The sequence below is a fragment of the Plecotus auritus genome, assembly GCF_963455305.1.
Source record: "Plecotus auritus genome assembly, chromosome: 8".
Lineage (NCBI taxonomy): Eukaryota > Metazoa > Chordata > Mammalia > Chiroptera > Vespertilionidae > Plecotus > Plecotus auritus.
Genome location: NC_137782.1, coordinates 127,450,930 through 127,476,921, shown reverse-complemented (window position 1 = coordinate 127,476,921; position 25,992 = coordinate 127,450,930). Strand labels below are relative to the sequence as shown.

The 25,992-nt window shown below is 42.0% G+C and overlaps 2 protein-coding genes across 5 annotated transcripts in view; one reads left to right on the top strand and one right to left on the bottom strand.

Moving 5' to 3' along the window:
- The first annotated feature begins 85 nt into the window (after positions 1–85).
- MRPL19 (mitochondrial ribosomal protein L19) lies at positions 86–20,433 on the top strand. Of its 2 annotated transcripts, none has more exons than XM_080684435.1 (6): positions 86–220; positions 410–527; positions 3,486–3,604; positions 3,814–3,948; positions 7,381–7,562; positions 7,702–11,327. In XM_080684435.1, exons 1-6 carry the CDS (start codon positions 118–120, stop codon positions 7,921–7,923), a joined length of 879 nt encoding a protein of 292 aa, XP_080540561.1. In that variant the 5' UTR covers positions 86–117; the 3' UTR covers positions 7,924–11,327. The 2 variants fall into 2 exon arrangements, with proteins under 2 accessions (XP_080540561.1, XP_080540562.1); XM_080684436.1 differs by lacking the exon at positions 7,702–11,327 and adding an exon at positions 20,166–20,433 and having other exon boundaries at positions 101–220.
- The window catches only part of GCFC2 (GC-rich sequence DNA-binding factor 2), a 38,136-nt gene continuing 23,280 nt past the window's right edge, over positions 11,137–25,992 (bottom strand). For 2 of the 3 annotated variants that reach the window (XR_013961434.1, XM_080684433.1), the window contains 6 exons: positions 25,806–25,927; positions 23,340–23,416; positions 21,727–21,793; positions 19,793–19,939; positions 14,060–14,184; positions 11,137–12,985 (listed from right to left, as the gene is read on the bottom strand). Coding sequence is in view for 1 of the 3 variants with exons in the window: in XM_080684433.1 (XP_080540559.1) it covers positions 12,868–12,985; positions 14,060–14,184; positions 19,793–19,939; positions 21,727–21,793; positions 23,340–23,416; positions 25,806–25,927 (656 nt within the window). In the remaining 2 variants the exon portion in view is untranslated. The remainder of the gene's footprint in view (positions 12,986–14,059; positions 14,185–19,792; positions 19,940–21,726; positions 21,794–23,339; positions 23,417–25,805; positions 25,928–25,992) is intronic. The other variant, XR_013961433.1, reaches the window with a different exon arrangement.

Below are 25,992 nucleotides of genomic sequence, written 5' to 3'. Positions count from 1 at the left end.
TAAAACCAAACACACAAAAAAGCCTATTTTGTCCCTTAGCAGCTGCCATAGGGCCGTAGAAGGCCGCGATCTCGCACTGATTGCTGGGAGTTGTAGTCTCTACCTGTGCCAGCAGGCATGGCGGTCTCCATGGCGTGGGGCTGTGGAGTAGCTATGGGTCTAGCCCGGAGAGTTGGAGCCGCCAGGGCGCTGGGCCCCGCGCCGACTTCCGTCGCCTACTGTAAGTGGAGTGAGGCTTGAGAGCCGGGGCGCACAAGGAGTGCAGGGCCAGGCGGGGTTAGGCGAGACGTGAGGTCTGGGGCGCCCTTGGCGGAGGGCCCTCGTAGGAATGGGAGCTGGGGGTGATTACAGGGTCCTGGGAGCTCTGGACGGGCCAGAGCAGTCGTGACCCCTGTGTGTATTCCTGCAGGCGCCCGCGCGGGGCCGGGCCGGCAGCAGAGCACTGGACCTTCGCAGCCGGGCGCGTTCAAGCCGCCCCCAAAACCAGTGATCGTAGACAAGCGCCTCCCCCCGCGCCAGAAAACCCGGTGAGGCCCGGACCTGGGCGCGATTCCCGCTGGTGGGGTCTGTGCTCGCGCACCTGTGTTCGCTTTAGAGCTCGGCTCTCAAGCGGGGCTGGAACTCCCAGTGCACGAGCTCGCGTGTCGACCCAGCTCAGGCTTGTCTGTCTCCCTCGCTTCTTCCAAGCCAGGACTGAATTTCTCTGCAGTCTTAAATCAGAACTTCAACGAGGGATTCCCCAGGTTTGAAGCGCGTTCCGCCGGCATTTGGCATTTCTCTGAAGCATGTCTTATTTTACCCGTTTACGGTCAGGAGCCGCTCTTTCCTCGCCTGGGTAGATAGAAATGGGTTAGCCAGGACTCACAGTGTTTTAGCTTCTCCACTCACTGTGTTTTAGTTTCCTGGCAAATGGGTACAGTGGTAAAAATTTCTGCCTATATGGGTTTGAAATTTGCTCTTTAAAACAGTGTGTTTAAAAACCTGGTTTACTTAAAAGAATGGTGGTAGCTTTAGAGGTACATGTGAATTTCGATGACTTAGGATTTGCAGAAAATGTTTCTGTAGACCTAATTAAAAAGCCAGTTTTGGGGTAGGCTTTCTGAAGGGGCTCTAAGTTGCTGTTTTATTATCTCTGCGTGCGTGTTTGACATTTCAAATACTCCGTGGTTCTGAGTTGAAAGAAAGTTGAATTTATGGAATCTAGAAACTAAGAAAAGACTTCCTTAAACAACTTTAAAAAAATGTTTTTATTGATTTCTGAGGGAGGGGGAGAGGGAAAGATGGAAACATCAATGATGAGAGAGAATAGTTGATCGGCTGTCTCCTGCAAGCCCCACACTGGGGATCAAGCCCACAACCAGGGCATGTGTCTTGGCCTGTGACCTCCTAGTTCACAGGTTGGTGCTCAACCACTGAGCTACACAGGCTGGGCCAACTATTTTTTTTTTTTTAAAGGTGGGAAAGGAATATCTCTCCTAAATCGCAGCACTTAATGTAATTCAGTTAAATGAAAAGTAAATTGCATAACTACCTTGGAAAAGTACAATTTAGTATGTTTGAGGTTGTGTATATTATTATTTTTTTAATTTTTTAAAACATATTTTTATTGATTTCAGAGAGAAAGGGAGAGAGAGAAACATCAGTGATGAGAGAGAATGGTTGATCGGCTGCCTCCTGCACGCCCCCATAGTGGGGATCAAGCCTGCAACCCGGGCATGTGCCCTTGACCGATCCTGGGACCCTTCAGTCCGCTGATGTTCTATCCACTGAGCCAAACCGGCTAGGGCTGGGTTGTGTATACTTTTAGACCCACAAGAGTATAAAACTTAGAGAGTAATAAGTACAAGAAATGTACAATAATGCACACAAAAGTATTGTTTGTAACAAACAAAAATTAAGAAGCAGCCTAGATATCCATCAGTAGTGGACACAGCAGTGAAAAATGAATGAGCTAGAGCTAACATGAATGAACTCACAGAATGTGTGAAAAAAAGCAGCCTGCAGAAGAACTGAGAGTACAATAGCTTTTTTATATTCCCAGACATACATGCATATGCAAAGTATAAAAAATGTATAGGAGGAATTCTCCACTTTCCGAGCCATCAAACCTAGCTTTCTCAATAGCTGCACAAGCTGACATGATGTGCCTAGTGATGTGGCAAAATAAGATCACATCATCACCTCTGTAATATTTTTACCAAAAATATTTAACCTTGGTCTAGTCATGTGGAAACAGGAAACAAATCCAGATCCCAGGGACGGTCTATAAGACAATAGGCTTTGACTCTTCTGAAAAGTCAGTGTTATAAAAACCTGAAGATGGGGAATAGTTCTAGTTTAAGAGACGGAAGAGACTAACAACCAGATACAATGTGTGCAGCTTGATTGTAGCTTAGATTGGGCAGCAAACAGCTGTAAGAGACCTTTTCCAGGACAGTTAGGTACATTTAAATATGACCTATATGTTATATTCGATTATTGAATTAATGCTGAAATTCTTAGGTGTCCTAAAGGAATTGTGATAAATGTAGGAGAATGTCCTTATTCTTAGCAGACACCTTCTAAAGTATTGAGGGATGAATGCCTCGCTGCTTGTCATTTTCAAATGATTCAAGAACAGAATTACACCTATATAAAGCAAATACAGCACAATGTTGGCAGTAGGTGAAACTAGGTGAAGTATATTTGGATATCCATTGTATTGCTGTTTCAACTTTCGGTAGATTGGAAAATGTTCAAAGTAGGAAATGGAGAAAAGGGAAGAAATTCATTGGAATAATCACCACCAAATTTAGTTAAATTACATTATAGTAATTTCGTGGAAGGGAGGGGTGCACCACGGCTTCACCCATATTGTTTATTTAATTCTTGAGATGGGTGATAGAGATATGAATTTGCATTATAATGTCATTTATACCTTTCTATAGGTTAAATATCTTATAATGAGTTTGAAGTCAGTTAAAGAGACTAGGGAGATTTTTAAACTGATTTTAAAAGTCAGTTTGCCATTAATGATTTCTATGTTTATCCTTTCCAACATAATTTATTATAACATATACAACTCAACATGAGGCCTGTGGTTATGGTCACAGGCTTTGGAGTCTGACAAGACATTTAAATCTTGACTTGATAAGTTTATAGATAATATAATTATAATTAGAAGGTTATTCAACGTCTCCAAGCTTCATTTTCTTCATCTGTGAAAAGGAGATAAGGACACCAACCCTGCCTGGTTGTTGTAAGGTTTAATTTATGCTATAGATGTTTAATAAAACTTTTCACACAATGCCAGGTGAGTACTCAGGATTATTAGCTATTTTCATAAGCACTGACAATTTTCTAAGTAAGATTGGTTTTTCTTATTTAGAAAAGGAAGAATAAAACACTTCAAAATCATAATCTTTTTTTTTTTTCTTTTAAGAAAGCAGCAGATTCTTTTTTAATGGTCTTTAAAGTTCGCTTTTATTTTATTTTTCCCCCTACAGGTTCTTGAGTCCTGAATTCATTCCTCCAAGAGAAAGAACAAATCCTCTGAAATTTCAAATAGAAAGACAAGATATGTTAGAAAGGAGGAAAGTGCTCCACATCCCAGAGTTCTATGTTGGTCAGTAAGAGCTGGATGCTTTCATTAGTGGCTGGAGGGTCAGTTTTCTTGGCAGAGAGAAGATTGTTTTTCATATGTCTGGGTTTGGCCAATGAGGCACATATTCTAATGGTATACTAAAATCTTTAGGAAGTTCTGAAGTTACCTAGAAATCCTGTTGCTTATTTCTGCATCTTACATGAGAGTTCACTTCACTTGTGAATCCCTAGGAAGCATTCTTCGTGTTACTACGGCCGATCCATATGCCAGTGGAAAAACCAGCCAGTTTCTGGGGATTTGCATCCAGAGATCAGGAAGAGGACTTGGAGCGACGTTTACCCTTAGGAATACTATTGAAGGACAAGGTAGGCTCCTTTCCATTCTTTTGATTTTCTGGAAAATGTTACCTCAGGATTCCTTTTTGTTTTCTGCATCCTGGGATAAGACATCTGTAACTTGAAATTGCAAGGGGGCTCCGAGGGACGACAAGGACCCTGTGGCCTAAGAATGGTCTGAAGATTAAGGTTGCTGATTAAATCCAGTTGGTGCTTTGCTCTCTCTGGACGGCTTCTTGTATCACAGGGACAACAACTGTTAGAAGTAGACTTTCCAAACTATGGCAGTATCACAGGAGGAGACAAGTGACTAAAGCAGTTATTTTAGGAGCAAATAACCCTTGAGAACACTATAAACATAATGACATCCTTATGAGTTACTTTCTCCTAAAGTGAATGGTCCCAATTTGCTTTTATTGCAACAGTCACCACAAGAATCCTATCTAATAAAAGAGAAACATCCAAATTGACTGTACCTCCGCTACACCCACAAGCCACGCCCGCCAGCCAATCAGGAGCGAGTATGCAAATTAACCCAACCAAGATGGAGGCAGCCACAGAGCTGGAGTGAGCAGGAGGCTTGGGTTGCCCCCGGTGATGGAGGAAGCCAAGCTTCCCACCCGCCCTGGCCAGCCCTGGCCTCCGCTCAAGGCTATAAAGTTTCAATTATAGAAGATAAATAAATCCCAGATACTTGCTTCCAGCCGGCCCTGGCCTCCGCTCAAGGAGGCGCTGAAAAAAAAAAAAAAAAAAAGCCAAAAGGAGGGGCTTGGAGCTTGGGTCGCCGGGGGCCATGACCAGCCTGCAAACAGCCATCAGCCCCTCACCCAGGCTGGCCAGGCACCCCAGCGGGACCCCCACCCTGATCCGGGACACCCTTCAGGGCAAACCAGCCGGCCCCCACCCATGCACCAGGCCTCTATCTGTACTAATAAAAGGGTAATATGCTAATTAGACTGAGAGACCTTCCAGGAGACCTTCCAGATGTTCTTCTGGACAAAGCCATGGTGGTGGGGCTGAGGTAGAGGCGGTTAGAGGCCAAGAGGGGAGGGCAGTTGTGAGTGATCAGGCCAGGATGGGACGGCAGTTGTGGGTGATCAGGCTGGTGGGGGGCAGGGCCCTTGAGGGTAAGCAGACCAGCAGGGGGCCAGTTGGGGGCGATCAGGCCATCAGTGGGGGTCAGTTGGAGGTGATCAGGACAGTGGGGGGGGGGCAGTTTGGAGTGAGCAGACCAGCAGGGGGGCAGTTGGGGGTGAGCAGGCCAGTGGGGAGGGGAGGTGGGGGCGAGCAGGCCAGCAGGTGGGACAGTTGGGGGTGAGCACACTGGCACGGGGGGCAGTTGGAGGTGATCAGGCTGGCAGGAGTGGGGGGCATTTGGGGGCGAGCATGCCGGCAGCAGGGGGCAGTTGAGGCTGAGCAGGCTGGCAGGCAGAGTGGTTAGGGGCAATCAGGCAGGCAGGCAGGCAGGCAGGTGAGCGGTTAGGAGCCAGCAGTCCCGGATTGCGAGAGGGATGTCTGACTGCCGGTTTAGGCCCGATCCCTGTAAACCGGCAGTAGGACATCCTTAGAGGGGTCCCACATTGGAGAGGGTGCAGGCCGGGTTGAGGGACACTACCCCTCCCCCCCCTGCACGAATTTCGTGCACCGGGCCACTAGTAGTTTTATAAGAACCAGAGAACTTTTTAAAAAAGGCAATATTACATTTGCTATGCTTAATATGGCAGAGGAACAAGTGGTGATATTTTAGAAAGATTATGAATCAAAATGGCAGAACAGTAAAGTTTTCATACTGAATGTTCTCCAGCAGCAAAGTATTGTATTCCAAAGAAATTGAACAAGGAGAGCAATTGCTGTCTTTTATCCTCTAATGACCTGGGGTGCTGTGTATGTAAGAACTCAGCTGGAATTGATTGATTACAGAAACTGTTGCTTCCATTCAGGTCCTGTGCTTGGAGAAACCGTGTCATAGAAAGACATGAGCACAGGTGTGAGTCAGACAGAACTAGGTTTTTCTGTTTTAAAATTGAGATAACAGTTTCTACTTTTCAGGGTTGTAGTCAGTTGATTGTGATGTTGTACATGAAGTTCTGGACACCGTTCTCAAAAGTGTTAGCTCCTTCTTATTCTTTACAGTACATTGACTGTTAGCCACTTATACCTTCCCCAGCGATCCTCCCTTTTTTTGATGGTTCTTTCTAGTCCAGTGGCTTTACTTAAATCCATTTACTTAAACCAAAAATTTAATAGCTGTTTTTAATTCTCTTTCATACACCCAATTGGCAGGTTTTTATGGCTCAGTCTCCCAAAAAGTGTATCCCAATTTTGTCTACTTTTCCATTTCCCTTGCTACCACTCTCATCCTTGTCACTACTTTCTCCTGCTTGCAACTGTGTAGTGTTGCTGGTTTAATTCCTGCCTCACCAAGTTACTGTGTTCCGGACAAATGGGCCTTTTTCTGGCTTTTCAAACATGGCAAATTTGTTAAAACCCGGGGCCCTGCCTTTCCCATTCTTTCTGCCTGGAACCTTCTTGGCCCCTCGTTGTATCAGTTTAAATGCCATCCTTCAGAAGGCTTTCCCTGGCTGTACTCTTTGGAGTTGCCCCCTCCCCAGTCAGTGTCATCACCTGTGTTGTTTTCACTATATGAAATTACCTTGTTGGTTTATTTATTGTTTGTCATCCACTAAAATGTAAGCTTTATGAGAAGAGAAGCATCTTACGATTTGGGTTTTGCTGTAGGAACAGCTCCCAAATCAGTGCCTGAGCCAGAATAGTTGTAAATATTGGAGTAAATCCTGGTATATTAAACACTAGATGTTAATGTAGATCATATATTTTACTGTTTATATTTATTTTGGGTTTATTCAGGAGAGCTCAGAATACACTCTTGCCCTTAAGCATTTGATGATACAGATGCTGCATATTAAGCTATCACTTGTAGCCTCTTGGAAACACTCAAAGCTGTTCTTGGCTTGCTTCCTGTGGGAGGCTCCGGAGTGTTAAAAACCTAGGCCATCCTCAAGAGGGCTTCTGAACCAGTTAGAGCTTAAAAATGTCCTTTTTTATTATTTTTTTTGCATCATTAATCCTGTTGCTTTTAATGTAGTAGAACTTTATTTAAGTAATTGGGAAATAAACCACTTGATGGTGAAGCATTTACTCAAATTTTCTCCAACTAAGTTAATGCTATCAGAATTGGAGATGTTGACTCAATATATTTATAGAAGACATCCTTTTCTTTTGACTTTATCATTCTAATTCATATTTTCTTTTTTAATCTCTATATATTTTACTTTATTTTTATTTCTTTCAACCATCTTCATTTTAAAGATTCCAACTTATGCCATATTTCCTACGTGCAAAACCCTGCACGAGTTCCTTTACGAAAAAGCTTTCACTGTAGTGGGAGGCTTATGCAGGGATCTGGACTTAGGTCGTAAGAATGTTTTCTTCTCTCCGTAGGTGTTGAGATTTGCTTTGAACTTTACAACCCTAGAATCCAGGAGATCCAAGTGGTCAAATTAGAGAAGCGGCTGGATGACAGCTTGCTGTACTTACGAGATGCCCTTCCTGAGTACAGCACTTTTGATGTTGATATGAAGCCAGTACTACAAGATTCTGACCAAGAAGTTCCTGTTAATCAGGTATGAGTTGTACATTTGGAACTGGAAGTTCAAGTATAATATGAGCCATCTTAATGAAAACTTTTCAAAGAATTTAATTACGACTATCAGCCTAATTTATTCCTTTTTTTTTTTTTTTTTTTAAATATATCCTCCTTAGCTGAAAGTAAAAATGAAGCCTAAGCCCTGGTCCAAACGCTGGGAACGTCCAAAGTTTAATATTAAAGGAATCAGATTTGATCTTTATTTAACTGAAGAGCAAATGAAAGAAGCTCAGAAGTGGAGTCAGCCGTGGCTTGAGTTTGATATGATGAGGGAATATGATACTTCAAAAATTGAAGCTGCAATATGGGATGAAATTGAAGCATCAAAAAAGTCGTGATCTAAACATGTATTTAGCTCCTTGCAGAAGATATACTGACTCTCAGTATTTTTTTAGAGACCAGTTTAATTTCATATATAAGGACATAATCATTAAATCAACTAAGTATTCATTATGAGTACTGTTGTAAAAAAAAAATAAAATTAGCACATCAGTTTATTACTTTAAAAAGAGTAATGTACATGCCAAGTGGTCTGGTGTCTATTATGTTACTGGAGGCAGAGCTACAATAGAGTCAAACTATTACAGAATCCCCTAATATAAGCCTGAAATCTGAACAAGGAAGTAGGTACACAGCCCTGACAATGGGATCTGTTCCATCAGGCAGGCACAGCTCACCCTACACCTCCAGTCATCAGTAACAGGGCAACACACAGGTAGAATGTGGTGTCTCCTTGTTTGGAGTCATCAGATTCCCCCATTCCCACTCACCTAGTACCCAGCCCCTTCTTCCAGTGAAGTGAGATGGAGCAGGAGCAAAGGCCAGTGGCTGGGCAAGACAGGTGGCGCTGTCTGCAGCACTATGGCAGGACAGAGTCACCTCGGGAGGCACTGGGGGCAGAGAACAGAGGGTGGGAGAGAAGGTATCTGACCCCAACTCCCTGGGTCTCTTAAGCCCCTTTACTCCCCTCTCACAAGTCCCCCTGAACTAGTACCCAGAACCAGGCCAGGAGACCACAGCTGTAGGGACTCCGGTCTCACAGTCATTGCCAGGTCTCCATGCCTGTTACCCTTGGAGAAGACCTAAATCTGTTTTTGAAACCTAAATCGGTCCTTGTCTCTTCCCTGCTTAAAATGCTTCCAGAGCTTTCCATCCCTCTGTAGGGTGAAGTCTACTAAAAGCAGACTCTGAATGAGCTGGCAGCTGAGGAATTGGAATGAGAGGGTTAGACGCACCAACTGAGCTTAAGAGAAGGAAAATTTAGAGAAAGAACCACTGAATCAAGATCCTGGCTAAAAAAGTGGAACTCGAATCAAGGAAAATTTCAGAGAAGTGCTAGCCTAGATGTGCCCAGTGGACACCTAAGGGCCTTCAGCACTGAGCAGCTTCTCCTTTTCTTAGAAAATGCTTTTAAAGCCAATGAGGTGATGGGTGACAAAAAGAGCTTTAGAACACTGGTGATGTCCTACAGAGCAAGAAACATTTTACTTTTCCCACCATACTCTCTGTTGAGCTGTCATGTAATTGAGGGAAATTCATTTTAGCAATGTAGATAAAAATCAGAATGTATCCAGCCCCTCCCTACTCCAAAGTATTCCCTATGAATGTGGAGAACATGGGTGCGAATGGCAGGGATCTCAGGAGGAAGAGTGGCCACTGACATGGGGAAGAGGCACAGGTGAGTGGTGCCCCATTGAAGGTAGGTTCCATTTTCTTTTTTTTCTTGGGCTCTTGGCTTAGGCTCAGGACTGGACTTGTGGTGAGGGAAGAATCCCAGTTTACTTCCCCTTTATTGAAACTAGGCAACCATAGCACATACTTGACAGACTGTTTCACTTGGATGAAACTGCACTTTGGAATTCAATCATACGAAAAACCTTGGAAAAAGATACAGACGGTGAATCTAGTTTTCTGCTTGTCATTATGAAGCATGGAGTTTAAGAATTAATTTGTCTTCAGATGATACTACAGAGAGATGAAAACAGTCAAGAGTAACTTTCTAGCTTTTTTGCTTATCTCAGTGCACATGAAAAATGACATTTTTAGAGCATTTTTACCAGTAAAGAATTTAAGGAAGTGAGAATCATGTTTTAAAATAGGAGCCTTGCATTTATTTTAAAAGATGAAAAATGTAAAAACATAGGACTTTTTAAAAAAAATATATTTATTGATTTCAGAGAGAAAGGGAAAAGGAGAGATAGAAACATCGATAATGAGAGAGAACCACCGATCAGCTGCCTCCCACACACCCCCCTACTGGGGATGGAGCCTGCAACCCAGGCACCTGCCCTTGGCCGGAATCGAACCTGGGACCCTTCAGTCCGTAGGCCAATGCTCTAACCACTGAGCAAACCAGCGAGGGCAGGACTGACTTTTTAATGGCTACATAATAGTTTACCATGTGTGGTTGTGTGTCATAACTTCCTTATTTATCTGTTGATGGACTCTTAGGTTGTCTCCATGTCTTGGGGGTTGTAAATAACGCTGCTATAATCCTTTGACATGAGGGTGCAGATAATCCTTTGAGACAGTGTTTTGTTTCCTCAGATATATACCCTGAAGTGGAAATGCTAGATCATACGTTAGTTCTATTTTCAGTTTTCTGAGGCATCTCCATAGTGTTTTTCCATAGTGGCTATAACTATTTGCAGCTTTTCTCTACATCTTTGCTTGCATTTGTTAGGTCCTTTAGAGGATGACCATTCACATGCATAAGATGATATTGTGGTTTTGATTTGCATTTTCCGGATGATTAGTGATGTTCAGCACATTTTCATGTACCTGTTGTCCATTCCTATATCTTATTTGGAATCTATTCATGTCCTTTGCCCATTTTTAAATTGGATTGTTACTTTGCTATCGAGTTATAGGAGTTCTTTCTATATTTTGTGGCCTAAAATATGTCTATCTATCTTAGAGAATGGTCCTGTGTATTCTGCTGTTGTTGGACGGAATGTTTTGTATATGTCTATTAGCTCCATATGGTCTCTAATGTTCAAACCCACTCTCATCACTTTGTCTGAATGATCCATCTGTTGTTGGAGTTGGGTACTAAATTCTCAACTTTTATTATATTGCTGTTTATTTCTCCTTTTAGCTGTTTTAAATGTTAGTTGCTTTGAGTGCATAAATATTTACAATTCTATCTTCTTGATGGATGGATCCCTTTATCATTACAGAATGACCTTTTTTGTCTCCTTTATAATTTTTAAAGTTCATTTAGTCTGATATAAGTATAGCTACTCCTGCTTTTTTGTGTGACATTTGCTTGAAATATTTTCTGTCCCATTAGACTCAGCATATGTCTTTATTTTTTTTTTAAATCCTCACCCGAGGATATGTTTTTATTGATTTTGAGATAGAGATAGATTGTGAGAGAGAAATATCAATCGGTTGCCTTTTGTACATGCTCCTACTGGGGATTGAACCTGCAATCTAGGTATGTGCCTAAACCAGGAAATGTACCCACAACCTTTTGGTGTACAGGACGATGCTCTAACCAACTGAGCCACTCAGCCAGGGCAATGTATGTCTTTTTAGATTTTATTTTTATAAAAATTTATTTCCATTTTATGAAAAGCAAGAGAACTTTCTCTGCCCAAGCTAAAAATGTAAGAACACATCCAACACATCTTTAATAAAAATGCAAAGTCAGAGGGAAATTCCCAAATGTGTATTACTTAAAGAGTAAAAAACTTTACAAATTTCATATGCAATAAAGCAATAAATACTGTCATTTATGAGACGCTTTTGTTTGGTTGCTATGCTTGGACCCTGACCCCCTCTGGGAATTTGCCTCAGGAAGGCTGACCATTCTAAGTCCCAGGAACAGGTGGATCAGTTTTTAACATCACAGAAAATTAACTACCTTGTTATTGGACTTCAAGATCCTGGACCACAGACACTGAAGCCATCCCTCCCCCCTGCCTCCTTGCACACAGCCTTTCTTCCTTATCTCTCTATATAAAACCCTAATATGTCATTTATGAGTAACACTGAAATGAAAACAGCAATTACCTCTGGGAACAATAATTGTGTGGGAATGCTAAATGCTTTTCAGCAATGGTTTGAATCTTTTAGATAAGATTCTATACTTGTATAATTTGTGTAACTAAAATAAACTTAAAAAAGACATTAATCCATTACAATATATGCAGCTTCGAAGTTAGGGGTGACAGTGTCAGAGGCCAAATGCTGAAATCCTACAAAAAAAATCCATTTTTTCCTGATTATCTTTTGGGCAACTATGCAAAATATGTATTTAGGGTTGCCACTGAGTTATTTTACAAATAGATTTAAGAAATATTATTAGTAATCTTTCACTTTGAAAAAGATTCTCAATTCTAACCCTTGCCTCAGATTTTCTTAATTATACAAATATTTTATCCAGAAAATGAATTACATGTTCTGATACTTAAAATACCTATTATCTAAATTGGCTTTTTATGACAAAAACTGTAACAAAAGAGTAGTAACTACCCAATAAGTAATGCCTTATACCAAAAATATACACAAAATTAAATGAAAAATGGCAACTGACACAGGACATGCAAAACGTTATCTTTAAATATATGAAGCTCTCACAAATCCATAGGAAAACAATCAATGAACATGTCAAAAAGAATTACAAATGGCCAAAAAACAAGTATTCACTCTCTTAATAGCCCAAACACATAATTCAAACAAGATATTTTCACCCATTAAATTTGCAGAGTTAAAAAATGATTGCTGGGGGATTCATTGGCCTCTCTTGCACTTGTGTTGGTACAATACATTGGTATATATTTCTGAAGGACAATTTGATAATCATAGTTATCAAAGCCTTAGAAAGCCGTAATTAGTTAATACTTAAATAATTCATTCATTCCAATTAAGATTTCCATTTAAACTGATTTGTAAATAAGCTTCTGATTTACACTTTTAATCAACCCATTAAAATGAAGAGAACTAAAAGGCATGTTTGTGGATCAGGACAGAAGACTCATAAAGTCAAAGCAGCTACAAGCAAGGTCTCTCCAACTCCTCAAACTGGAAAAGCTGCCACAAGAATCAAAGGGAAATATATATGTTAAACTCTTAACTGCCCATGTGCTTTAATTTCCACAGAATCAGGAAGGCAGCCTTTCCTGAAATAGGGAGTGAAGGGATGAAACCGGTGTTTTGTTTTCAAATTCTTGCCTCCATTACTAGGAATAAAGAAGCACCAGCTTTTTTCGCCCCCAGCAAAGAAGCAGAGTGTGACTGCACTAAAATCTCCTTTAGTACTTTCCTATAAAGTTTACTCAGACTTGGTTAATTACTGGTTTAAGATGGTCTAGGTGATACTCTTCTATGAAGGATTCTGCTTGATTTAAAGCTCTTATTTTCACCAGAATAAGAATTATTTCTTTGACTTCATCCCTGAAAAACAAACAAACAAAAAAGCATTTCCCCCTTAAAAATGCAATGTAGGAGAACACAGTCAATCATCAGTTGTTTATCTGAAACAAAAACTTTACCTTAAGCCAATATCTAAAATAGCGTTATATATTCAGATGCTACTACTTTCTCCACATACTTATAAATTCATACTATTTCGTGTATTGTATTCTGGCAAGATGTGAATGTGAATGACTGTCCAATGCAGAAAAGCACAGAGCAGTTCTGTCATCAGAAATCTGAGTTGTGTGCTGCTACCAGCTTGTATAGGCTATTATGGTGGGAGCCTCAGTGGGAGTATTTACCCCACAGGCATCACCTAATGCCACAGACCTGGGCTTTCTAGTTTTGGAGAGGTGGTTCATCAGAACACTACTGTTCTTAAGCCCCAGACATCCAATGCTATGAATGAGACACGCAAAACAGAGATCTGGCTACTGTTGGGTAAACACCAGGCTGTAAACTGCAGACCTGTACTTAAAAAGTGTTCAGACTTGAAAAATGGCCAGGAAAATTTAAAACATATTAAGAACATGCTTAATAAGAAACTTTTGATTTACTTTTTTTTTAAATTTACATTTTTAATTCTAAATTCTCCTGTGCTATAGTTTTATGGAAGTGCTTATTTTGGAAGAGATTTACATTTAAAAATATGAACTATATAGATGCATGAGGTATGAGTATAAAATAGTGATTCCAAAGGTTGCACATAAAAAATATCTAGTAGCCCTAACCAGTTTGGCTCAGTGGATAGAGCCTGTAGACTGAAAGGTCCCAGGTTCGATTTTGGTCAAGGGCATGTACCTTGGTTGCGGGCACATCCCCAGTAGGAGGTGTGCAGGAGGCAGCTGATCAATGTTTCTCTCTCGTTTCTAACTCTCTATCTTCCTTCCTCTCTGTAAAAAAATCAATAAAATATATATTTTTAAAAAATCTAGTAATTCTACAGCAATCGTCTCAACAGGTTTGTAAAAGTATAAATCTTTCTAAAAACTGCTGAGAATATAATAGAATCCTTGAGCTATGCTTATGGAGGTACAATTAAATATGCATTACCTGAATTCACTTCTAGATAGTTTATGTGCAGTCTGCAATAAAAACTGGATGAAGTTTTCCAGCTGGGAAATAGATGTTCTCATGGTAGAATTTTCAAACCATTTTTCTGGTAAATATGCTGTTATCTGTTAATCAAAACACATGGTTGGTTTTAATAATGACAGTTATCATCTAAGGACTTCTGCTAACATGATGCCAGTTAATCTTCTTAATGATCATGCAGGTAAATTTTGAGAATTTTTCCTTTCTTTGTTAAGGGGTTATACACTTTTTAAGCAATCAGACTTTAATACTAAGAGGTTAAAATAGACTACTCTTTACGAATACCTTCTAGTGGTACTTGTAATACTTTCTATACTCTATATTCCTGAGCCATTAAATCTGTACAAAACACTATTTACAACTAAACACCAGAAATGCCCACACAAAACATTTGTAGTTTACACAGCTATAAAACACATTTAGTATTATTTCACTAAGATATTGGGTAATCTAGTGATAGGGGCGAAGGGCACACAATAAGAATAGGACCACAGTTGTTTAATGATTATTCACCTTACTAACTATAGGGAAGAGGTTTTCCTACAGACCCTGGGAAATTGGAAGCTGTGCTACAAGAAGAAAACAGGGCTGTGAAAGGATGAGACACCTGGGCCTGGATGGGTCCATTACTCAGAAAAGAAAATACATTTTGAGAACGGATAAAGGACAGGAGACGCTTTTATTTGGTTGCTATGCTTGGACCCTGACCCCCTCTGGGAATTTGCCTCAGGAAGGCTGACCATTCTAAGGTCCCAGGAACAGGTGGATCAGTTTTTAACATCACAGAAAATTAACTACCTTGTTATTGGACTTCAAAATCCTGGACCACAGACACTGAAGCCATCCCTCTCCCCTGCCTCCTTGCATACAGCCTTTCTTCCTTATCTCTCTATATAAAACCCTAATATGCAAATAGACCGAACAGCAGAACAACTGTTTGCTATGACGTGGGCTGACCACGAGGGGGTGTGCGTGAAACATGGTGGGCATTGGCTGCAGCGGGATGATGGAGCAGGTGAGTGGGGGTGCCAGACCAAGGTGGGGTGCCAGTTGCTGTCATGAGGGCGAGCCTCTCATGGTTACTGAAAATTCTTTGCTCCCACGCACCACAGTCCTGCTGCTGGCGCTTGCACCTGCTGTCAGCACCAGCCCCACTCGCACCCACTGCTGGCGCGGGTCCCACTCTCCCCTCAGGGCTTCTCCATCTCCCCCTGCTCCTGAGGGGCGATCAGGGCCGGCAGCTGCCTCTTACATCGGCTGCCAGCACTGGCCCTGCTCGCACCTGCAGCCGTGCTGGAGCTGCCGCTTGCACCCGCTGCTGGTGCCCAGCTGTAGGGAGCGGTTATAGGGTTAAGCCTCAGACTGACCTGCTGGCAAAGCTGCAAACAAGTCCCAGCTTAGAGGGCACAGCCCTCTTAGCATAATTAAGCTTGATCTTGTGACTGCTCCCTAAATCTTTCCTGGGTAGCTAATGGGCTATGGGAGGTGCAGCAAATGCTGCCAAAACAAGTGAAACTTATAAGAACATTGTAAATTCCCTTGTTTACCTCTGACTATAAAATAAAGCATCAGCTTGCAGTCTGGATCTGTTCTATGGTCTTTGTCACGCACATAAGATCCACCTAGACCCAGATTATTCTCTTTGTCTGTCTTTTCTTCATCCTTCGCCGGCCCTCCCTCAGGCTCGCAGAACCCTTGGCTGTGCTGGCGCGGCACACCCAGCACTGGCCTGATCGCTTGACACTCAGCGGGTGCGAGCAGCAGCTGTCGGCCCCGATTGCCCCTGACGGCTTCTCCACCTCCCCCTGCTCCTGAGGGGCAATTGGGGCAGCAGCCGCTGCTTGCACCCACTGACAGCACCAGCCCCGTTCACACCCACTGCTGGAGCCAGCCCCACTGGCTCTGTGCCGTCAGCGGGTGTGAGCGGGTCCGGCACCGTCAGCGCATGGGAGGGGTGGCGGTGGGAGCGGGGCTGCTGGCAGATGGGACTGGGGGCCATGGCAGGAGGGGCTAGGCAGAGGTGTGGAGGATGAGCTGAGACCCTGTGCTCACTGCAGCCTTGCGGTCCACAGTTCCCTTCAAGGTGCATGAATTGTGCACTGGGCCCCTAGTCCCTATATAATCAGCCAGCTAGTAGGAGGTGTTAGTGCAGATTTTTGTGGATGACCTGCAGCTCTCCCATTCTGCTGGCATCCTATATAATAAAAGGCTAATATGAAAACTGTCTCCAACTGGGAGTTTGACCAGTTTAACCTGGAGTTCGATCAGGGGGTGGGGCCAGCCGGCTAACTTCCCGTTGCCCCTCCCCGCTGCCAGCCAGGCCCCATCGCCCAATTGGGGTGGGCTGGCCTGACTCCACCCGTGTACGTGCACCGGGCCTCTAGTTACTGAATAAAAGTTCATACATGATTCAAACCTGTCCCTGTTAATTGGCTTAAGTAGTGATAAGCAGCCTGGACCCATTTGTTGTCTGGTTTCATTAACGTATAATCTACATAAACAAATTAAGAGTTAAGGAACCAAGTAGGTAATTCTAAGATACACAGGAAAAAAGTATGGTTTTGATTTTCTTCTAATTTAATACATTGCTTTAAATCTCTATGGCAGCATAAAAAGTCCATGTAAGTGCATTCAATTTTTCTTTTGGAAGAAGAGGGAAAAGTAATATGACTTGGGGAGAAGTTTTGGTAAAAACAAAAATGTTAACAAAATAAAAACTTCACAGCAGAGGAAGAATAAAAAGGAAAGAAAAGGGGAGAAAGGAAAAACCTGAGGTCATACTATTCAAAGAAATTCTTAGACACTCAAATAGGTTATGCTACAGTTGATAACATCAAGATCAGTACTTATATAAAGTCAAAGGGAGAAGGGACATGCACCCCATATTAAATGTTATATGAAGTTCTTTCTAAAATAAATCTGATTGGTTAGCACTGAAAACACAGGTGAGAAAAAAGATGTATCCAACTGCTTAATCACTTTTTGCAATTACCCATAAAAAATGCAGATGCATTGCTAGCCTAAAGGCAGAAAGCCCTATAAGTTTTGTTATGCTAACTGCAACTCTTTTTTAAAGTTCTGAAACCAGTCCTTACTGGTTTATATTATTTGCACCAGGCTTTCCCTTTGTTTTGTATTACAAGTCTCAATAAGAGTCTCATGGAACCAGGTAGCTTTTTCATAAATGATCAAGGAAATAAAACCACAAGATCTTGGCTTGGTTTTCTAGCCACAAGCTGTGGAGGGAATGTCATATGTCTTCTCTACTTCTGCATGGCACACTCCTGTGGTCAAAGGAGACTATATGGAACCTGACACACACCGCATGGATGATGATTTAAATTTTTGGTAGATAATGTAGTTTAAAACTACATGAAAAAGACCATAGCCAGAAAAATTATGGTTGGCTACGATCTGCAACCTAATGTTTATATATATATATTAAAAATGTAAAGCTTAAAGTTATTTTTCTCATATTCTTAAAAGTTCTTCAACAATGTGACTTTTATCTTATGAATAGACAATAATGTTTTTGGACATTTAGATTGTTTTTAATTAACTTCTGTTAGAAATAATGGTATACTAATATCATATCCTTTATACTTCAAATCTGTATGTACACCTCTGATTTTTAACTTAGCAATGTTACTTCTAGGAATTTATCCTAAGTCAAAGGGTATGAACTTTAAAGATTTTGTATCAATCATGCCAAAAGTTTCCAGAGTTGTATCCCTCCTTCCACAGCGCAGAGATTGTTCTCCAGAACTGCCGTGACACATGTCAGGTGGATCTGGAATGGTAAGGGGCTATTGCCTCCCAGTGCTTATGACAGCACTGGGAATTAAATGAAAATAACAGCAATAAGTTTGCCAACACAACAGGTAAAATAATATCCTCATTGTACTATTTGCATTTCTCTATTAGTAATCTTTCTGACATGTTTAGAGGTTATTTTGCATATTATTTTTTGGTGAATTGCCTGTTGAGTGTCTTTTGGCCATTTTTAATGGAAATATTTGAATTGTTTAACTGATTTGTAAAGAGCTTTTTTGTATGTGGATATTAATCCCTGTTATATACAGGGGTGGGCAAAAGTAGATTTACAGTTGTAAATAAAAAAGTTTATCCTTACTTTATAATTTATTTATTAATTACTGTATTATTAGCTACTAGAGGCCCAGTGTATGGATTCGTGCACCGGTGGGGTCCCTCGGCCTGGCCTGTGGGGATTGGGCCGAAACCAGCAGTCCCGACATCCCCCAAGGGGTCCCTGATTGTGAGAGGGTGCAAGCCAGGCCGAAGGACCCCACCAGTACATGAATCCATGCATCAGGCCAGTTTTGGTCTGATCCCCACAGGACCCCACCGGTGCACGAATCCTGCACTGGGCCTCTAGTATGCATATAAGATCTTTGGTTAATCTCTTCTCACCCTCTCCCTCCCCCTCCCCTCTGAGATTCATCAGTCTATTCCATGTTTCCATGCTTGTGCATTGAGCATCTGCCCCCTGGTGGTCAGTATGCATCACAGCTACCAGTCGAAAGGTCACTTAGGCTTTTATAATATATAGACAAGAGGCCCAATGCACAAAATTCATGCAAGGGTAGGCCTTCGCAGCCCCCCCTTCGCCCCCTGCCCCCCGCCCACACCTGCCTTGGCCTGGCACTGCCCATGTGCACTGCCAGCCACACACCCTGGTTTCTCAGTTCCGCAGAACCCCCCAATCGATCACCCTGCAGAGGGTGGCCTGGGCCTCCCTTTTTGGGGCAATTGAGGAGCCTCCCCCGCATCGATCACCCTCGGCCAGTGGCCTGGGCCTCCCTCTGCGAGGCGATCGATTGCAGAGCACCCCTATCTATCGCCCCACAGAGGTGGCCTGGGCCTTCCTCTTTGGGGTGATCAATCGTACCCCACAGAAGGAGGCCCTGCCCACCCGCCACAGCCCGCCAGTTGGTGGCCTGGGCCTCACTCTGTGGGATGATCATGGGGTGATGGCTGGGCCCCTGACCCAACTGCATCACACCCGCCTTGGCTGGTCTAGCACCAGTGGGTGTCATAGTGTGGTCGTCCCACTGTTCGGCCATTCGGTCGATTTGTGTATTATGCTTTTATTATTATAGATTATTATTAAGCTACTTTTGCCCACCCCTGACAACTTTTATTTCTGTTTTTCAATTACTTTCGTTTTAACTTTTTATTGTAGAAAATTTCAAACATAAACAACAGGAGAAAGAATAAGTATAATGGGCTCAATGAACCCATCTTCCAGTTTTAACAGTGATGAAAAATCTTGATACCTTTTTGGTTAATGTTTTTTGAGCCACTGAAGTTTTATATCTTTATCAAATCTATCACTTTTTTCCATAATTTCTTTTGCTTTTATGTTCAGAAAGGACTCCCTTATCATCAAGTCATTTATCTTTTTAGTACAATATTTTATTTCATTTTTAACACTTAATTTTTTATTTCACTTGAAATTTATATAGGTACTTAGTGGGAGGTAAGGATCTAACATTCTTTTTGTAAACAATTAACCAGTATGCTCATTTTTAAATACTGAGGAGTCTCTCTGTGTTTCTAGTCTGTTAGACTTATTTATTATTATGTGAACATCACAATTTTAATTATTTTGCAACAAGATAGATTTGAAAAATTGAAGATAAAATTAGAATCATATCATATGTAACTCACCTGGTTGCACTTTTTAATGATATCTGGCCCAGGCACGGCATTAAGAAGAGCTATGATAAGGTAACGATTTAGTAGCTTCCCCAGTCCTAGCTCTTTCAAGGTGTCATCTGGGAGGAGTCCAGTCCAAAAAAGAATATTGCGGAAGAGCTAAAATAAAATAACATGTCAAGTGACTATGTACCTTTTCTCCAAAGGAAAACTAGAATAGTCTCCAACAAACATAATAAGTTGGTCAAACTCTTTTAATCTTTCATTACAAATAGTTAATTGGAACTGTCAATTTTAGAATCAATAAAAAATATGTCTAAATAAATACCTGATACATATACATTCCAACCTCCACATATTTGCTCATCCTATTTTCATTTTTTAGGACAACCACCCAAAATCCATCTCAAATAAATTTGCTGGGAGCCTTTACAAATCAACAATCTTCCTCCTCAATCCATACTCTCCCAGAATCTGGAGCCACTGTATGCAAGACCGCAGGACCCCAGGATTCATAAAGGACTGCCTTTAAGCCATTGCCACTGCTAACAATGTAGACCTTCAGAAATCAATCAAAACCGAGAGCCTCACTGCATGTATATATAAGATTAATAATAACCTGTAAATTTGGAGGTAACTTGGATAAAATACTCAAAAGAAATTCTAATACAATTAATATGGGTTGCCTTTCCCTCCTCTAACTCCAGATCTGTGAATTTTAGTGCTTTCCACTTTCTTTCCAATACTGTATTTATTTATTACTCTAAGTGCTAAACTACTTAGAGTAATAAATAAAATTGTACTAATGAAATTGTACTAATATGCAATGCTTATTTATACATTGTCCTTGTGATAGTGCTCCCTCTTCCTGGAAAGCCTTTTTCCTGACTCAACCACATGACAAACATGAATTCACCCTACTGAAACTATTCTTGCTGAGGTCACCTATGATCTCCTAATAGTCAACTCTGATAAACATTTTCAGGCTTTCTCCTAATTCTTTTCAGTGGCATTTAACACTGTCTTAATTCTCGATAACCCCTTGCTTAGTTTCCCTGATGCCAGAACTCTTTTGTGACCATTCTAAGTTTCATAGTTCATTCTAAGGCTTCTTTAAAGACTCCACTTTCTCTGCCCACCTGTTATGTCAGTGTTTCCAAAGGTGTGTCCTTGGCCTTCTTTTCATGCTTCATCCAATCTCCTCAGAGATTGTATTCATAACTATGGCTCCAAATACCACATGTGGTTGACCCGCAAATCTCTAGCTCAGATTTGTCCCTTATAATTCAGACTCACATATCCAATAGCCTCTTAGACATCAGGAATCTTCAGTTTACTATGTCTAAAACAGATCTTATCTTCCCTCCCAAACCTGTTCTTCCTGTATCCCCTCCAATAGCCCCAAAGAATATCATAAATTACCAGGCTGCTAAAGTCAGAAGAACCTTGGCTAGCACTCTACATCCTTCACATGTTATTAATTAGTCATCAATTCCTTTCAGTGATTCAGCCTACATATCTTTTGAACCCGTCTTCTCTTTACCATCCCTATTGCCACTGATTAATCTTTTAGAACAGGGGTTAGCCAACTATGGTTTGTGGGTTAAATCCAACTTACTGTCTGTTTTTGTAGAGTTGGTGAACTAAGAATGGTTTTTATATTTTGAAGTGACTGAAAAAAGTAGAAGAAAATTTTGTGCCATGTGAAAATTATATATTTAAATTTCAGTGTCCATAAGTAAAGTTTTATTGAAACACAGCCATGCTCATTTGTTTATGAACTGTGGCTGTTTTTACACTACAGCAGCAAAGCTGAACAGTTCAACAGGGACTATGTGGCCAATAATAGTCTGGTCCTTTACAGAGTTTATGGATATAGTAATGAAATACATAGTAAACTGGAGATAAAAGAAAATTCTTTTTTATTTTTGCAGTTCTCTGCTTACCTTTAGAGCTGACCAGAATTGTCTTTCTTGGAACTTTGAATGTGGTGATGTTTTGTTTTCTACAGCACTAATGTGAAATGAAAGACAAAGGAGAAAATACAAACAACTGTTAATCTTTCAGAACCAGACTTTAAAAAACTGAGTGTTGTTTTTTTTAACCAAGCAAACTAAGCTTTAATGGAATATAAATGGAGATGTTCTGATAATATAAAACTTACAAATGCATGCACACTTTGACCTAACAAACCTATTTTTGAGAATGGCTTCTATAGATATACTTACATATGTACAGAATATCTATAACATTATCCACAACACTGTTGGTAATAGTTGCCACTTATATGCCCATCAGTTATAGTACATCTATCTATATGATAGCATATTTAATGCAGCTTAAAAAAGAAATGAGGAAACTACTTTTATGAAGATATATATGATGACAAACTACTTATATGAAGATTTCAAAGATGTACTAAGTCAAAAAAACAATGTACAACTGTTTACAATATACTTTCTTTGCTCTAGAAAGAGGGAGGAAATAAGATTACAATATTTAAGTATTTAATTCTAACTGCATAAAGAAACTGGAAAGGTAAAAAAATTACTGATGATTATTATTGCATGCATTCATGTACACAATGGAGAAAGGTAAAAAATTGGGTGGATGGAGGTTAGGAGTGGGATGTAGTAAGACTCATTTTAAATATAAATAACATTTAACTCTTCAATCCTGTGAGTACTTGCTGGGTAGCTTCAGATCATGATCCATAACTATAACTGATGGGCATATAAGTGGCAACTATTACCAACTATTACTAACATTCTTAGCAAATGTATGAACATGCATCAAATACTACTTCTTTCATAATGTAAGTAAATACAGAATTCACAGATGCAGTTTCTGGCCCCTCAGTGATGTTCCAGGCCTTCTGCTGTGCTTTCTCTGTGCCAGGCATTGTTCGGCACACTCTTCATCTTCACACTCTCCTTTAAGGTGGGCATTAATCTAATGTCCCATTTTACATTTGAGGACAGAGAAAGGCTCAAGGTCATTATCTAGTAACTAGAGGCCTGATGCATGAAATTCGTGAAAGAGTGGGCCTTCCTTCCCCCGACTGCTGGCACCGACTTCCCTCTAGCACCCAGACCTGGGCTGGCTTCCTTCCTGCCGCCCGCCAGCACCCGGGACCTGGGCTGGGCTTCCCTCTGGCCGCCCGCAGCACCCAGGACCTGGGCTGGTTTCCCTCTGGCCGCCCGCAGGCACTCGGGACCTGGGCTTCCCTCCAGCCCTGGCTTGTCCGGAAGGACGTCCAGAATAACATCCGGAAAGATGTCCGATCTAATTAGCATATTACCCTTTTATTATTATAGAAAGATGGTGAATCTGGACTCGCCACCTATCATGTTCTTAAGAATAACATTAAAAACAAACCACCCTATCTCCAAGTATCAAGCATTGTACATGGTATATAGAAGGTAACCGAGAAATATTGAAATCTCAATTTGTGTCTAAACAGGTATATGTATACTTTGAAAATCCTTAGTATAGTTTCTTTTTTATTACATTCTTAAATCTGTATTACATGGTTATTTTATACAATAATAGCTCTTACCTCTTTGGATACAGAGGAATATAAACATCATCTTCTATTGCTTTCTTCATTCTTGAAACAATGGATTTAAGTAAGTCCTATTATATGAAAATTTAAAAGCATCAGTGATAGTCATGGGTTGAAATATATTTACCAAAGAAGTAATTTATTTTGTACACACACAGAATTAGGTGTTAAAATATCAATTAGGTACAAGAGAACTTCCATGTTATTGCATGTCACTGTAGTTGGTACATTTTCACTGCTGTATAGTGTTCTGTTGCATGAATGCTACTGGTAAGACATTTAGATGGTTTCCAGTTTGGGGGCTATTATGAATAATGTTGCTATGAAAGTTTTTACCCATGTATTTAGGAAGTAGTAGTGGTATCCCATTTATAGTCTCACTTGCTGTGTATGAGAAAACCTATTTACTTACACCCTCATCAGAATGTGGTTGTTTTTTTATTTTTAAACTAGTGGCCCGGTGCACGAAATTCATGCACATTAAAAGGGGATTAATTAGAGGAAATAATTTAATATTGCTATTTGCCCTTTCTCTATAATAGAAGTGTCAGAGATGAAAGAAAATTAGTAAAATGTATATGAAAATCTTCCTCCTGTCAGGGTCTGGGGCGCACTACAGGACCCAGAGTCAAGACCCCGCCCACCCACATGCACCTCAAAATCGTGTGAGACCCAGACCTGGCCGCCCCCGCCATTGGGCTAGATCATCCTTGGGCAAACTACGGCCCACGGGCCGGATCCGGCTGTTCTATCCGGTTCTCTTGCTCTCCCCTCCGCTCCTTTACTTTGAATTTATATTAGTTCACACAAACACTCCATCCATGCTTTTGTTCCGGCCCTCTGGTCCAGTTTAAGAACCCATTGTGGCCCTCGAGTCAAAAAGTTTGCCCACCCCTGGGCTAGATCCAGACCCGGCCAGTCCCACCCTTGTCAAGCCCTGCTTTGCAGGGGGCGTAGCCTCAGGTCCCCTGGCCCGGCACCAGGACAGGGGGCATGGCCTGAGGTCCCCCAGCCCAGACCAGGGCGGGGGGCGTGCCTTGAGGTCCCCCGTCAAGCCCCTCTGGGTGGGGGGCATGGCCTGAGGTCCTCCATCAAGCCCTGCCAGGCAGGGGAGTGCAGCCTCAGGTGCCCCGGCCCAGCACTGAGAGGGGGGGGCGCAGCCTCAGTTCCCCCATCAAGTCCCACCAGCAGGGGGGCGCAGCCTCAGGTCTCCCGTCAAGGCCTGCTGGGCGGGGGGCGTGGTCTGAGTTTTCCCGACCCAGCACTGGGGGTGCACGTTAAGGTCCCCTATCAAGCCCCACTGGGTGGGGGGCATGGTCTGAGGTCCCCTGTCAAGCCCCTCTGGATGGGGGGCATGGCCTGAGGTCCCCTGTCAAGCCCAGCCAGGCGGGGGGGGGCGCAGCCTCAGGTCCCCTGACCCAGTCGCTGGGGCGGGGGGCACAGTCTGAGGTCCCCCGGCCTGGTGCTGGGGTGGGGGGCGCGGCCTGAAGTCCCCTGTCAAGCCTCACCTGGTGGGGGTGCGGTCTGAGGTCCCCCAGCCTGGCGCTGGGGCGGGGAAGCAGCCTGAGGTCCCCTAGCCCAGCACCAGGACAGGAAGTGCACCTTGAGGTTCCCTCGTCAAGCCCTGCTGGGCGGGGAGCATGGCCTCAGGTCCCCAGGCCTGGTGCCAGGGCAGGGGGCGAGGCCTGAGGTCCCCTGCCAAGCCCCACGGGGGCGGGGGAGGGTGTAGCCTCAGGTCCCTGCTGATTGCTCGTTAAGGCTCCTTATGGGAACTTGGCCTCAGCTGTGGGTGCAGCCATCTTTGTGACGGAGTGATGATCAATTAGCATATTCCCTCTTTATTAGATAGGATATATTTTATTGATTTTTTACAGAGAGGAAGGGAGAGGGATAGAGAGTTAGAAACATCGATGAGAGAGAAACATTGATTAGCTGCCTCCTACATACTCCCTACTGGGTATGTGCCTGCAACCAAGGTACATGCCCTTGACCAGAATTGAACATGGGACCCTTGAGTCCGCAGGCCGATGCTCTATCCACTGAGCCAAACTGGTTAGGGCCGGTTGTTGTTTTTTTAAATCCTCACCTGAGGATATTTTTTTCCCTTGATTTTGAGACAGAGTGGAAGGGAGGATGGAGGAGGGGGGAAGAGAGACACACATACATAAATTGGTTGCCTCCCAAATGCTCCCCAACCTGGGCGGAGGATTGAACCTGCAACTCAGGTATGTGGTCTGGACTAGGAATCAAACCCACAACCCTTTGGTGTGTGGGCTGACACTTTAACCACTGAACCTCACTGGCCAGAGCACTAGTTTCTATAAATCAGAACTAAGTATACTTTTCCCCAAATAGTTTTCTGATAATTACTTCTTGTGCTTCTGCTGTAAACAAAGATTTATAATAAATTATATTGATTTATAAATAAAAAAAGAAATTTCTAACTCTAGAAATTATTACCTGTTTGCCTTTACTAACTTCATTCTCACAAGTGGAATGTTCTTCAAGAATCATCCTGCAGTGAGCTATTAAACTTGTTGTCTGTGAGGTTGACAAAGGATCCCATATGAATTCTACAAAGTCTGAAACAAAAATTTCAGTGATACACAATTATTTACTCAATTGCTTTGCTTGTTACATGTAAACA